General features: G+C 38.1%; 1 protein-coding gene across 4 annotated transcripts in view; it reads right to left on the bottom strand.

The window, feature by feature from the left end:
• Positions 1-738: 738 nt before the first annotated feature.
• Positions 739-15997, bottom strand: part of LOC124270269 (choline transporter-like protein 4) — a 67112-nt gene continuing 51853 nt past the window's right edge. For 3 of the 4 annotated variants that reach the window (XM_046705307.1, XM_046705304.1, XM_046705305.1), the window contains 12 exons: positions 15281-15373; positions 12775-12907; positions 11752-11769; positions 10426-10481; positions 9169-9345; positions 8196-8324; positions 7589-7658; positions 6750-6823; positions 5992-6062; positions 5170-5258; positions 3538-3622; positions 739-1822 (listed from right to left, as the gene is read on the bottom strand). In XM_046705307.1, coding sequence (XP_046561263.1) covers positions 1713-1822; positions 3538-3622; positions 5170-5258; positions 5992-6062; positions 6750-6823; positions 7589-7658; positions 8196-8324; positions 9169-9345; positions 10426-10481; positions 11752-11769; positions 12775-12907; positions 15281-15373 — 1105 coding nt within the window. In that variant the 3' untranslated portion in view covers positions 739-1712. The remainder of the gene's footprint in view (positions 1823-3537; positions 3623-5169; positions 5259-5991; positions 6063-6749; positions 6824-7588; positions 7659-8195; positions 8325-9168; positions 9346-10425; positions 10482-11751; positions 11770-12774; positions 12908-15280; positions 15374-15997) is intronic. The other variant, XM_046705306.1, reaches the window with a different exon arrangement.

Raw genomic sequence — 15997 nt, forward strand, 5'->3', positions numbered from 1 at the left:
TCAGCGGTGCTTGTCCAAAACAAATTCTTAAAGAGTTGCTAGTACACTGAATTGCACTTGGGCTGGTGAACTGTTGCAAAGAATTCATCACATTCATGTCAGTCGTCATGATGTGTTAACATTATGCTATTCTAACACGGTGAATTAACATTTCGACGTTCACCAATACTAACGTTTAGGAATATGTGTTGATAAAAATATACTGTCAAGATATTATAAGTTCCCCTGAAACGGTTGTAAACTAATAACTATGCACTGGACGTTTAGTCCCCAGCGTTGGCAAATTGTTAACACCGTTAAACTGAATTCAGTAAAACCCCTCTAATACGGACACCCATTTTCCGGCTGATTACCTTAGGTAGGTTTACAGATATATCACTCTCTAACAAAGGGGCGAAGGGTTAGCATAGTAGTTCAAGCGTTCGCTCGCGATGCTTAAGGTGAGGGTTCGATTCCCCACCTGGATCCAAAATTAAGGCAGTGTTTCGTATCTCGGTTATGATATAAATGGAATATTTATATTTTTATAAAAGTCCTCCTCTATCACTCACGCTAACAAACACTCGTTATTCCGTACATTTGTTAAAGAGAAACGTAACCGAAAATGGTATTGTCCGAATTAAAAGAGGTTCACTGTATGATATAATGCTTTCTGTACCAAGTTGTCATTTTAAAAAATGCTGACAAAAAATGTCCCCATTTTAAGTATAAAATGCTGAATATTGTATTAGGACTGTTAAATATCTCAGGTTATATAAAATAGTTTTCTGGCAAGAATTGATTGTAAACAACAAGAATAGTGAACTCTTACAGTCTCTACTTTGGTTGCAGGAATACATTTACAGCTGTCATCTATATAAATAGTCGGTAACTATGGCAACGGGCTTAGAAAACCAACCAACACAAACTTTTATATTAGAACCTACAACTTCACGACTTCAACACAAAGACGCCAATTCTTTACACATAAACCAACACTCACATTCTCTGACCATTCTCAGATAACAGATACTATAACATACATATTTGTCTACGACTTATTACCATATTTTCCATCACTAGCACTGAGACCACCAATTTGTGGCAACAACCATATACTACGGGGTCTGTTTTAGCAAAAACTGAATCCACCCCGGGTATCAACTATATAGAGTTATATATTTGTAGATTATATACACGTATGTAGCTGTATAAGGGTCTGGCATTAAGAGGACAACTTTGCCATATACATGCCATAGAGGCCCCTACACGCTATAACACGTACGTGTATAAGGAAGTGACAAGATAGTGATGATTTGTCTCCTTTGGTTGTACTGACTATTACGTTGCTCCTTAAAACAGTCGTTTAAAACAATTTTATTTTTTAAAATTTAGAAAATATAGTTCAGTAGCCCTTATATCTTGAAATACTTAAAAGGTAGCTTTTGTGAAAAAATAGGCAGTTCATATCTGTATAAACTCTTGTCATTTCCATATCACACATACAGGAGAAGAGTACATTTAACTATCCATAATGAGGGCCCTAAGACCGATCGTTGCCCTTATCATGGATGATTATCTGACAACAATATGTCTGTACACAATACTGAGTCAAAGTATGTACAGGTATCACAGTGGAGAGCAAAAAGTTGCGATGGAAACAAAGGGTCAAAGTTCATCTAGAATGTCAAGGACGCTGTAGTTTTGACGTCCATTCAGAGAAGTGTCGGAGGTCAGTCCTCCTTCTTGGGAATGGTGTTCTTCTTCCCGAGGATTCCCATCAGTTCCTTGCTCATGTAGTAGGGCTTGTCTGCCGAGCCGTCGTGACGTTCGAGATCTTCCACTAGAATAATGATAAAAATAATAATGATAATGCACTATGATGATGCTGATGTTGATATAATAATGATAGTATTCCTATGATCTAGATGATGATGATGATGATGATGATGATGATGATGACGATCATGATGATATGTATTTTTCTGTTTATAAAAATGGTGATAATAATGATAGTATTCCTATGATCTAGATGATGATGATGATGATGACGACGATCATGATATGTATAGATGGTGATAATAATGATAGTATTCCTATGATCTAGATGATGATGATGACGACGATCATGATGATATGTATAGATGGTGATAATAATGATAGTATTCCTATGATCTAGATGATGATGATGACGACGATCATGATGATATGTATAGATGGTGATAATAATGATAGTATTCCTATGTGATCTAGATGATGATGATGACGACGATCATGATATAGATCCTATGATCTAGATGATGATGATGATGATGATGATGACGATCATGATATGATGATGTATTCCTATGATCTATGATCTAGATGATGATGATGATGACGATGATGATGACGATCATGGTATAGATGGTGATAATAATGATAGTATTCCTATGATCTGATGATGATGATTCATGATCTGTTTCCTATAGTATTACTATAAATTTCATGATGATGATGATACGACGACGACGGTGATGAGTGAGTGATTCATAATGATATTAATTTGGTAGGAAAGCTCCAAGTAATGCAGGTCTTGGGCGATGACTGACGTTACAATACACAGATGATGATGATGATGATGATGACGATCATGATGGTATGGATGGTGATAATAATGATAGTATTCTGATCTAGATGATGATGATGATGGTGATGATACGATCATGATGTATTATGTATTTTCTGTTTTAAAGATGGTGATAATAATGATGGTATTACTGTAAATTTCATGATGATGATGATGATGATGATGACGACGACGACGGTGATGTGAGTGATTCATGTTTAATGTCACTTTTAACAGCATTGCAGGTATGTTCGCCATGTGTCATATTAATTTGGTAGGAAAGCTCCAAGTAATGCAGGTCTTGGGCGTACTGACGTTACAATACACAGATCCACCATTGAACTGGCTTGTTTATTCTTAAGTTTAGAATCACACACATCCTTGACGTTCTATTCAACCATAAAGACGGACTATATTTTCTTGAAAAATATCTTGTAACTATTAGTTCAAAAGATTTATGGAAATGTTTGACAAAACTTGTAATGTACATGATTTTAATGTTAATTCGTATAGATACACCCAAATTAGCTGCGTTTTGTAGTTCCTGTGTGACTGAACTAGAAGATGAATTCCATATTACATTAGTATGACCTCTTTACAATGAGTATCGAGTCAGATATATAGTATTTACCCGAATACTGTCGTAATGACCCTAATGTTCAAATATTTATTGAATTGATGAGAACAAGTGATAAGAATAGACTTTCTTGCATCTTTCTTAAAAAAGTGTTTGTACTTCGTCGATCGAAACGAAGAATCTCTGTGAACACATATAATGGTATCGATTGACGTAATAAGATCATTATTTTTAGTGTGGCACATGTTTTTGTCTAATTGTTTTACACATGTTGTACTGTTGGCCTCATGGCCATCTAAACGTAAACAATGGCGATGAATCACGAAAACGGCAACATATGGCGAGGTAGAACTGACATATCGATATGACTCACGGAAACACAGGAAGAGTGTGTCCACGGCCATGCCGTAAACGCTGAAGAAGCAGGAGGCGATGACGTAGCTGCCAATGATGACGACCTGCGAAGAAAGAGTGTCAGCATTGTAACATACGTAAAGGGAGAATGAGGTTTCAGCAAGAATCCAGGCACACATTAAAAACATCAATGTAGACACCATGCAGTTTATTGAGTAACCGTAGCCCTAGATACAAAAAGACGGAATGGTGAAATATAATCATCTATGACTAACACATCGGACATAACAAAGTCAGATATCACCAGTAATCGGATATAAACACGTCAGATATCACCAGTAATCGGATATAAACAAGTCAGTTATCACCAGTAATTGGATATAAACAAGTCAGATATCACCAGTAATCGGATATAAACAAGTCAGATATCACCAGTAATCAGATATAAACAATCATATATCACCAGTAATCGGATATACACAAGTCAGATATCAACAGTATTCAGATATAAACAAATCAGATATCACCAGTAATCGGATATAAACAAGTCAGATATCACCAGTAATATGATATAAACAGGTCACATATCACCAGTAATATGATTTATCCAGTCAGATATCACCAGTAATCAGATACAAACACGTCAGATATCACCAGTAATTGGATACAAACAAGTCAGATATCACCAGTAATTGGATACAAACAAGTCAGATATCACCAGTAATTGGATATAAACAAGTAATCAGATATGAACAAGTCAGGTTCAATGGCAATCCGATAAAAACAAGTCAGATATCACCAGTAATAAGATATAACCAAGTCAGATATCAACTAATAATCGGATATAAAGAAGTCGAATATTTGCAGTAATCGGATATAAACAAGTTAGATATAACGGTAATTGGATACAAATTAGTTAGCTATCACCCAATAATCGGATATAAAGAAGTCGGATATCACCAGTAATCGGATATAAAAAGTCAGGTATAACAGTAATCGGATATATTTAAGTCAAATATCACCAGTAATTGGATATTAACCAGGTCAGATATCCCCAGTAATCGGATACAAACAAGTCAGATATCACCAGTAATTGGATATAAACAAGTAATCGGATATAAACAAGTCAGATATCACCATTAATATGATATAACCAGTCAGATATCACCAGTACTAGGATTTAAACAATCAGATATCACCAGTAATAGGATTTAAACAGTCATATATCACCAGTAATAGGATATAAACAGGTCAGATATCACCAGTAATAGGATATACACAGGTCATATATCACCAGTAATAGGATATTAACAAGTCAGATATCACAATTAATAGGATATAAACAAGTCAGATATCACCAGTAATGGGATATTAACAAGTCAGATATCACCTGTAATAGGATATAACCAAGTCATATATTACCTGTAATAGGATATAAACAAGTCAGATATCACCAGTAATAGGATATTAACAAGTCAGATATCACCTGTAATAGGATATAACCAAGTCAGATATCACCTGTAGTCCAATGTAACCAGTAACCAAGATGTTACAAAATATGAACGATCGGAAGTTGTCGAACGTATCAAATATCACCTGCGCGTAAAACAACATTCAGTGACTAAGGTGATAGAACCATAAAAGGACTCACCACAATAGGAACAACATAAAAGTTGAGGTTAGGCGTGTACTTGGCTAAGTACGGTATCCTCCCGTCGAAGAAAAAGAACGACCCAGCTCCTGCAGAACAACATGTTACATGTATTGATGTATCGCCCCTCCCCCACGTAAGTACAACAGAGATCCTATACGGTATCACTGTATCAATTCTAGCAACAGCTTGTTGCTGAAATATACAGCGCTCTAAGGAATACACACAGACTACCGCACACAAAATCATTACAAACCGCCAAGTGAACTGGAATTAATTCGTGGATGTTGAAAAAATTAATCCTGTCACAGAAATATACCAATTAAGTTGTTGTATAGTTGTTTACAGATCTGAAGAAAAAAAGTGTTCCATATGTTTGTTGTATTGTTAAAACTGTTTTGATGAAATGGGTTTTTTCAGGCTGTCTGTATTCATTCTGCTTCCCATTTCCCACCCTGAATTTTCATTCCGACGTGAAATAAAAATAGTTTTCTTTTTCAATTTATGCCCTGATTTGAAAAATAAAATCTTATCCTTTCACACTCATAAAAAGCAGGTCAGTATATATGTCTGAATGTATTTGAAAATGTTTCCGAAGCAAAGCGACTTGACGTAAATAATGAATAAGTTTAAATACTATTATTGATCTAAATAGAAATACTGTTATAGCTTTTACAATTATTATAAAACATGTTACATAATAGTAAAAAAGTTGGGTTTTCTTCTTTTATCCTCGCCCACGCTCCCGTGTTGAGATTGGAGATGAGAAACACATAATATTTAAAAATGGCCTCAAAGTATTCCTACTTTCTTTGTACTCACCCACAAGTCCCACGATTACCAGTTTCCCGATAAATAGCAGGAAATCCGTCACCTTGTCTATAACGACAACCCTGAAAAGGAGAACAATTTTCAATAAGGACACGTAACACTGGTCGCCTTTCCAGCATTTTTGGGGGAACGTCTTAATCGTGAAAATACACAAAGGGACATAACTCCCACCAATGATCCGAACGACTGGGAAACTGTGCTGACTTCACTGGGTTTAACGTTCTTCATTATGTCATTTGATCCCAAAGAACGCAAACAGAATTGCCAAAAGAATCGATGAAGGTATCGGAGTGATTTTCTGTACTAGAAGCGTCGACTGCTAAAACACATTTTCTGAGGAAAGGCCACAGTGGGTCGTCAACCGCTATGGTGAACAACGAGTATGGTGCAGTACAGGAACCATTATCAGGGCAGTCATAGGATTCTGGCACACGAAAGGGACGCAACTCCTTACAGGGGACTGTAGATTCTTAAGCAACAGTCAGAATACTGTACCTGTTTGGGTATCCATGTAAGTAAGGCATGGCATATCAGTGGGCCTAGCACTATAAAAACGGCTTTAGTACTAGTACAAACAGCCACGCCCAAACGTAAACAAACAACTAAACAAACACACACATACACGCGCGCATACATGCATACACACAAACGCGGTATCTAAGGGCAATAATTTTACAAGCGACGTGAATGCACATTTGCTACCGTTTTAAATCACGCATTCACCTGGGTTAGAGAAACAAATCCCTTACCTGACGACGTTTCGAAGGATGAGGAAAAACGCGTCTTTTGCTGCCATGCAGAAATTCTTGCCATAGATGGCGGTCTGAAACAGGGAAAACATACGTAAACACTGCCCGGGGCCTTTGTCATCTCTTGCACACATGACATGTCTGTACATCCTATCACAGTCCCCAGTACACATGTACGTACACTGTAAGTGAATACTCGTTCACCTAAACCTGCCCCCCGTTGTACCCCACGTTGCTGTTCTTCCTTAACCTGATTCCCTTAAGGCCGCACATCTTTACATTATGCCCACTACTGATCCTAGCCAAACTGTACATGTATATTTCATTTCATCACCTGGTGCCCGCCAAGCCTTCATGTTTCCGATAGTATTTCCTATACCGATCTGTTTAAACAATAAAACATGTTTGTCTTGTTCACGTGTATATTGATAGGCTATTAATCCTGCAAAGTATTAATTAACAAATTACCACATTTAACAAAACCTTGTCATATTTAATTTGGTTGAAATCTAAAAACAATCAAACACGGTTGTGTCGAAGTTACGGTTGTCTCATGTCGAAGTTGTCCCTGTGTATTCCCAGTTAAGTTTAAACAAATTCGGTTGTGTCGAACATCTGATAACTCGAAATATTTGCGTAGGTTCCTTCAACTTTGACACAGCTGTGTTTGAGTTTTCGAAAATCGACAAATCCGAGATGCGCTTGATCATATTCATTTACATATGTAAAACGAAGACAACAAAAGCAGTTATTTTAATTTCCCCCGTCAAAGAAGTATTTGCTACGTCACACACAAGTTCCAGCGGATACACAACTGATTATGTATCACAAAGTCTTACGATGATGTAGGCATTCTTGTTGATGAATTTGATGAACTTCTCCAGACACCAGAAGCAGCACTTCAGACATCTGTAGGCAAACAGACAGTATTAATCAGCGGGGATGAGAATGTATTAATGAGATACTATCTAATCTGATACTTTATAAATCAGCAACTATAAGACACCTGAAGAAAACAGACCTTATTACTAAGTAACTATCAGATTTCTTTACATAACAGACACTATTACTCATGAGCTGCAAGACATCTGCAGACAGAAGACAGCATAACTACGTCATTATCATATATATACTCATGGAGACGAAAAAGGGAACACATGAAAGTACAAGTTTTCCTTTATTTCCAGAATTTCACTCACAGTGCAATACATACCTTGTGAAGAAACATGGAAAAGAATAAAGGAACACTCGTACTTTCACGTGTTCCCTTTTTCGTTTTCATGAGTATATGCAGACAGCAGACAGTATAATTACGTCACTTTCACGTGTTCCCTTTTTCGTTTTCATGAGTATATGCAGACAGCAGACAGTATAATTACGTCACTTTCAGATATCTGTAGACAACAGAGACTTTTGTTCAAGAGGTATCAGATGTCCTAAACTCACGTCAAGAAGAATTTGGCCACAGGGTTCTCACTGCCCTTGAGCTTGTGGTCCAGATACTCCAGGAACACCCGGATCATCTGGACGATCGCGATGATCAGGGCGCCGAACGCCAGGGTGCCCAGGTGATACCTGGAAGTCGACAAGGGTTTATAGATATCATACATCAACGTTATAGGTTTATACTTTTGTTGTTCTTATTTAACCCTACAACCAGCACAGTTCCATTTATGAGGATCGGGTCTGGACGAGACAATCCAGTGATTGAAATCATGAAAATGGATCTACGCAATTGGGGTGCGATTTCGTGCTTCAGCGTGCGTGTCCACCCGATCCTATTAGTCGCCTCTTATGACAAGCATGGTTGGTGAAGACAAATTCTAGCTCGGATCTTCATGGGTGTCCTAGAGGTTGAAACGTATAGGCAGCTGGAGACAAATTCTTCAAGGGTTTGTATATAATCGAGTCTGGACCAGACAATCCGGTGAACGATATCATGAGCAACGATCTAGGCAATTGGTATACGATGACACGTGTCAAGCCAGCGAGCCTGACCACCCGATCCCGTTAGTCGCCTCTTATAATTACGACAAGCATGGGTTACTGAAGACCAATCCTAACCCGGGGCTCAAGTACAACATCGCCGAGGTTCACGGTCTAAAACACCATTTAATTTAACATGAAACCTCTTTTGTAATTAATTATTTGCTTCTTAATATATTATATAACCCGCCCAGAAACTGTCAGGAGAACCTATAAAGAAATATACATGTATGCCCCACAACGACAGGAAAGGAAATCAGCATTAAAATTTTGAGCGATCGAATAAAACATCTGTTTCATTTTGGAACTTTTCCTTAATCAAGATGGGTTTTGAAAAGAACAGCACTGGTCCAAGCACTTACGCAGACGCGCCGGACTTTAAACTCAGTATGTCCCTTTGTTATTCACACCTGTACATCCTCAGTGTACCTACCTGAAGCAACGCCAGAAGGAGCTGACCAATGGGAAGGTCGGAATGTCCTTGCTCTTGTCCCACGCCCAGTAGTACGAGGCGAACGCTCCGGCCAGCGTCATCTGACCCAGGGCCACCGCGAAGTTGACCATCCAAAACAGCATGAAGATGTTGTAGATTTGGAGGTAGATAGTGAAGCTGAAGTACGACATGACGCTTTTTATTGTCATAGATGAATGTTGATGTACGCCGCTTTCAGAAATATTAGGGTAAAACATCATGACGTATGACACAAAGAGGTTAGGATCTTATGGTTGTATGGGGAATCGAACCTGTAACGAGTGAATGTGTTGACCACAAGGATACCAAACATACTATGTGCCCGAGTATTGTTTTACGCCGCTTTCAACACATTTAATCTCATCAAGGCACAAAAAGAGCTTCATACATTGTACCATGAAGAGAGTCGAACCCGTGTCTTCTGCATGACGGGCAGACATTTTGCCACTGGCTTACCAAATCTCCCTGTCACCACTTTGTCACCACCACAGACCGCCGCCATATAGCTGGAATATTGCTGAGTGAGTGAGTGAGTGAGTTTAGTTTTACGCCGCACTCAGCAATATGGCGGCGGTCTGTAAACAATAGAGTCTGGACCAGACAATTCAGTGATCAACAGCATGAGCATCGATCTGCGCAATTAGGAACCGATGACATGTGTCAACCAAGTCAGCGAGCCTGACCACCCGATCCCGTTAGTCGCCTCTTACGACAAGCATGGTCGCCTCTTACGACAAGCATGGTCGCCTCTTACGACAAGCATGGTCGCCTCTTACGACAAGCATGGTCGCCTCTTACGACAAGCATGGTCGCCTCTTACGACAAGCATGGTCGCCTCTTACGACAAGCATGGTCGCCTCTTACGACAAGCATGGTCGCCTCTTACGACAAGCATGGTCGCCTCTTACGACAAGCATGGTAGCCTCTTACGACAAGCATGGTCGCCTCTTACGACAAGCATGGTCGCCTCTTACGACAAGCATGGTCGCCTCTTACGACAAGCATGGTCGCCTCTTACGACAAGCATGGTCGCCTCTTACGACAAGCATGGTCGCCTCTTACCAATTCTAACCTCTTACGACAAGCATAGTCGCCTCTTACGACAAGCATAGGTTACTGGAGATCAATTCTAACCTGGATCTTCATGAGTCAGCAGTTTTAGTGAATGGTTGACAATGCGAGTGGTTGACAATGTAAATAAATGTTTGAGTGACTTACTCTCCACGGCCATACTTCAAGTAACCACACACGTTCCCAAGAGTCGTGTCGTTCGTCTGAAATATGAAAATTCACGTCAATGACTATCATCGGTTTATTGTGTGGGTAGGTTGCTAAAAGTAAAACTCGAAGAAAACCCCCACAATGCATCACGCCGCTTTGTACCGTATTCAACTTAGATAAGGCGTATCAGTTTACTCCGGGGGACTGGCCGAATTGTTGTTGGTCTGAAACGTTAACCACTATGGTGAGTGAGTGAGTTTAGTTTTACGAGCTTCATACATTGTAGCCGTATGGGACGTCGAACACGGTTTACCACTTTGGTGAAACCCGCAAGGACGTGTATGGTGCTGACCAACCAAGAAAAATAATATCGCCGCTTTTAACAAGATTCCAGCTGTCACACAGCGGTGGACACCAGAGATTGTACTCATGTGGGGAATCAAACTGTAGTGCTTTAACCACTAGGCTATCCCACAACCCCTACAAGAATAATGGGGTTCATCAGGAACCAATGAAGACTAAGATCTGCGTTAGATCATTACATTCTGTTAATGTTACTTACACAAACATTTCAGCTACATCAGGATAGGTTGTGATAAGAATGGGGAATCGAATCCGGACTTCGTGACGAATCGTTTCTTTAACAGTTCTCTTCTATCCCTAAAGTTGTAATTCAACTGACGTCGTTCATAGCACACGGATAGATAGCGACATTACAAACAACTTAAACAAAACGTATTGAAACTTGTTTGTTCTTGGTTTTTTTCGTGTTTGTTGTTGATTTTTATTCCTGTAAAGATGTTACATGTGACATACACGATGTATAGGCACTGTACAGGACATGAGAAATATAATGATAAATAAAAAATATATGAATAAATAAGTAACTAAATAGCTAAAAAAGTACAAAAAATATAATTTATTCTTTCACACATTCATACCAATACATACATACCCAATAAGTGATTAAATCATTTTTTAAAATTAATCTTAATGTTTCGATACATGGAGCAATCAAGTATTCCATAGTATTCACCACTAAACCCTTGATATTTTCATTTTTTCCAATAAGAGCTGATAATATTTCTGCACATAGTAAGAAAACATATGGCGAGAAAGGGTCTCCTTGTCTACAGCCACGGGGGATGGGTATCAACGGATACATTTTTCCATTTATAGCCAGAGTTGACTTAATATCTTCATAAAGTACAGAAATCCATTTAAAAATGCCATCACCAAATCCAAAAAATGTCAATGTTTTAAAAATAAAAAACCAGGAGACTGAATGGAAAGCCTTTTCAAAATCTACAAGTAGCAGCATACCTCGTATTTGCTTGAATTCTGTATGTAGAAGAAGGTCATAAATCATACGAATATTATCTCCAATATATCTATCAGATATATATCCTGTTTGATCTTCAGTAATGATATTGCGAGGACTGTTATAATCTATGTGCAATGACTGAGGATAGAAGGTTGTATGTTGAGTTTAACAGGGTAATTGGAAGAAATTGTTTTGGTTTATCTCCTTTTGGGATACATATTATTATTCCTTGTTTCTGAATTATGGACAGATGACCAATTTCAAGACTGTTAAAGATCTAAATAGAAGGTCATCAAGGTCAAGCCAGAAAAATTTAAAGAATTCATAAAAAAAACCATCTGAGTCCGGACTCTTGTTATTTTTAGATATTTTTAAATGCCGTTAAAAGTTCATCCTTAGTAATACGTCCATCAATGCTGTTTGGATTCTCAAACTTACATACATCGTGGTCACTAAGTAAATTATTAAGGTCTATATATTTCACAAGGTGCTCTCTGGGTGAGTACACGTCTTCATAGATATTTGTAGCTTCATTTATGATTTCATCTTTAGCATTCAATACTTTACCATTAGCTGTTTCTATTTCTTTCATATTGTACTTACATAATTTCTTGTCTCTAAATTACAGACTTATTTACTGATACATTCCCCTTCATCAATCCATTTGGTTAAAGATCTTACCAGTATTCCATCTAATTTTCTTTGTCGTGTAGTTCTTGTTTTCTAGTTTCTAATTCTTCTACAATAGTTTGTTCAAAATTGAAACTTAAAAGGTTAACGCACGTGAATCAGTCTCGATTGTTTGCTGAAACCGATGTGCGTGAAAGGCGAGATATTGAAAAAAATGTGTTTCTTAACATCAGTTCACACAATTTACTGAAATGAATGCATCATTGAAATCAGCTATGACTCGGGGTGTTCGCCATAAAGATACACATTCAACTGTTATGAAATACTACTCATTAAAACACACGGTCAAGATCAGTACAAAAGTGCAATCAGCCCCGATCATGGATACTTACATCAGTGTCACATGGTATCTGCTGGAACAGGCTTTTAGTGGTCTCCTTGACGAGGTCCTCGTTCACAGTCCCGTTAGCATACGTGATGTTGTTCTGACCTAGTTGCTGGTTCCGCCCAATGGACGCCAGGTACCTTGAGCTGGTTAAGGTTTATACTGTATATACTAACGCCATATGTATGTGTTTCTCGTTAAGGTTTATACTGTATATACTAACGCCATCTGTATGTGTTTCTCGTTAAGGTTTATACTGTATATACTAACGCCATCTGTATGTGTTTCTCGTTAAGGTTTATACTGCCTGTATCTGTATGTATGTTTCTCGTTAAGGTTTATACTGTATATACTAACGCCATCTGTATGTGTTTCTCATTAAGGTTTATACTGTATATACTAACGCCATCTGTATGTGTTTCTCGTTAAGGTTTATACTGTATATACTAAACGCCATCTGTATGTGTTTCTCGTTAAGGTTTATACTGTATATACTAACGCCATCTGTATGTGTTTCTCGTTAAGGTTTATACTGTATATACTAACGCCATCTGTATGTGTTTCTCGTTAAGGTTTATACTGTATATACTAACGCCATCCGTATGTGTTTCTCGTTAAGGTTTATACTGTATATACTAAAGCCATCTGTATGTGTTTCTCGTTAAGGTTTATACTGTATATACTAACGCCATCCGTATGTGTTTCTCGTTAAGGTTTATACTGTATATACTAACGCCATCCGTATGTGTTTCTCGTTAAGGTTTATACTGTATATACTAACGCCATCTGTATGTATGTTTCTCGTTAAGGTTTATACTGTATATACTAACGCCATCTGTATGTGTTTCTCGTTAAGGTTTATACTGTATATACTAACGCCATCCGTATGTGTTTCTCGTTAAGGTTTATACTGTATATACTAACGCCATCTGTATGTGTTTCTCGTTAAGGTTTATACTGTATATACTAACGCTCCGTAACGCCATCCATGTATGTGTTTCTCGTTAAAGGTTTATACTGTATATACTAACGCCATCCGTATGTGTTTCTCGTTAAGGTTTATACTGTATATACGCCATCCGTATGTGTTTCTCGTGTTTCTCGTTAAGCCATCTGTATGTATGTGTTTCTCGTTAAGGTTTATACTGTATATACTAACGCCATCTGTATGTGTTTCTCGTTAAGGTTTATACTGTATATACTAACGCCATCTGTATGTGTTTCTCGTTAAGGTTTATACTGTATATACTAACGCCATCCGTATGTGTTTCTCATTAAGGTTTATACTGTATATACTAACGCCATCTGTATGTGTTTCTCGTTAAAGTTTATACTGTATATACTAACGCCATCCGTATGTATTTCTCATTAAGGTTTATACTGTATACACTAACGCCATCCGTCATGACGTAGGTTGAGTTGTTTTGCTTCGGAAACGTTTTAATAAATGTAGATTGAGAAAAACCAACCCAGGGCGTGCAAGAGTAAGAAGACTTTTTCATCACCATGGTATGTTTCGACAACGTGGGGAAATTTTGAGAAAAGAAGACTTTTGATTATTTCGTGACTGAATGCAAAATCCGTGCGGGCCTTTACATATAAAACGAATACGCGTTTGACGAACTTCGGTTATAACGAACGGAATCTAGTTTTCCCTTTGAGTTCGTTATAACCGTAGATTACAATATGTATTCGAACGGCACTGACCTGAAACAACAGCTGTGTGTATTATCTAAATTCTGCATTGTAACACGAATGTATTAGATCTATGCTGTGGCCGTGGTAATATATTGTGATTCACACATAGTTATTTTTTCTGTTTTTCCCATTTTCGAACCAGTGTACCAGAAATATTTCCATAGTAGTCATAGTATTGACATTAATAATGTTACAGGCACGAATCACGTTTAGAGATTATGAGAATAACATATCTAACACTTAATTAACATCCGTCTATTTATTTACGATGTCCTCTGCTAGATTAGTTTAGTATTTTGAGATTAGCGAGCTTTAACAACGGAATAAAAGGATCATGCATATATATTTACTATAAGTTGAGGGACTTGTATTTGGTGGGTTATCAGGTACGGAAATACAAACAAGTGGTCGATATACTGAGCATTGATCCACGCGTCTGTTAAACATTAGATTATTTGACTAGGAAACTACAGAAAAGTAATATGGGGCAAGTTAAACAAAATACAAAAAAAAACACCTGTAAATTCAATATACAACCAGCTGTCACTATTGAGTATAGTTCAGCAATATAGAATTCAATATTTTGTCAAACCATTATTAACCATGTGACACACAGTAATTACAATGCCACAGCGTTATATTAAAAACACTTGTTAATCTGGAAACCTCGACAACAGGACAATTACCGTCAGTATACACCTGTGAAATAATATTCAGTTTTTTAACCAAAGTTGATTGCAATGGAGGAGATGCCGGATTATTTGTGGCCTCTTCACAAGGGTGTGACTATATGGTTGTCATGGTAACAAGGATACACAGCAACGGCCAGCTGAACCCCTACGACGACCAGCTGCATGAGGAAGGGGAAGATAGGCCAGAGGAGCGTGAACATCATGTTCCCAACAGCCCTGAAACCAAAGCCGAAACATATAGTACACATGATGCTTATTTGGTGATTGTTGGTTTACGTAACATTCTGCAATATTCCAACTGTGTGACGTCGGCCTGTAAATAATCGAGTTTGGACCAGACAATCCAGTGACTGACAACATGAACAAGATCCACGCCGCCAGGGTACAACCCAATCAACTGAGTCTCAAGTCCTTTGACACAATCCATTAGAAGATCCGGGTAAGAATTGATCTTCAGCAACCCATGCTTGTCGTAAGAGGCGACTAACGGGATCGGGTAGGCAGGCTCGTTGACTTGGTTGACACATGGCATCGTATCCCAATTGCGTAGAACGATGCTCATGATGTTGATCACGGAATTGTCTGGTCCAGACTGGATTATTTACAGACTGCCGCCACATAGCTGGAATAATGCTGAGTGCGGCGTTAAACAACAAACCAAAATAAGCCCAAACAACCCCATCCATTCAGATGCAACTTAAACCCAGCAGGGGTTGGTCCGCTATCCATGGACTATTCACGAAGCTGGCTTAACAAAGACACTATCTTAGCGGATAACGACTAACATAATACAACTGAAGTGTCTTCAGTGTTATCTGATTGTGTTATCTTGTTATCTTA

Source organism: Haliotis rubra, unplaced genomic scaffold (genome assembly GCF_003918875.1).
Source record: "Haliotis rubra isolate DU_JTF1 unplaced genomic scaffold, ASM391887v1 Scf150, whole genome shotgun sequence".
NCBI classification, from domain to species: Eukaryota; Metazoa; Mollusca; class Gastropoda; order Lepetellida; family Haliotidae; genus Haliotis; species Haliotis rubra.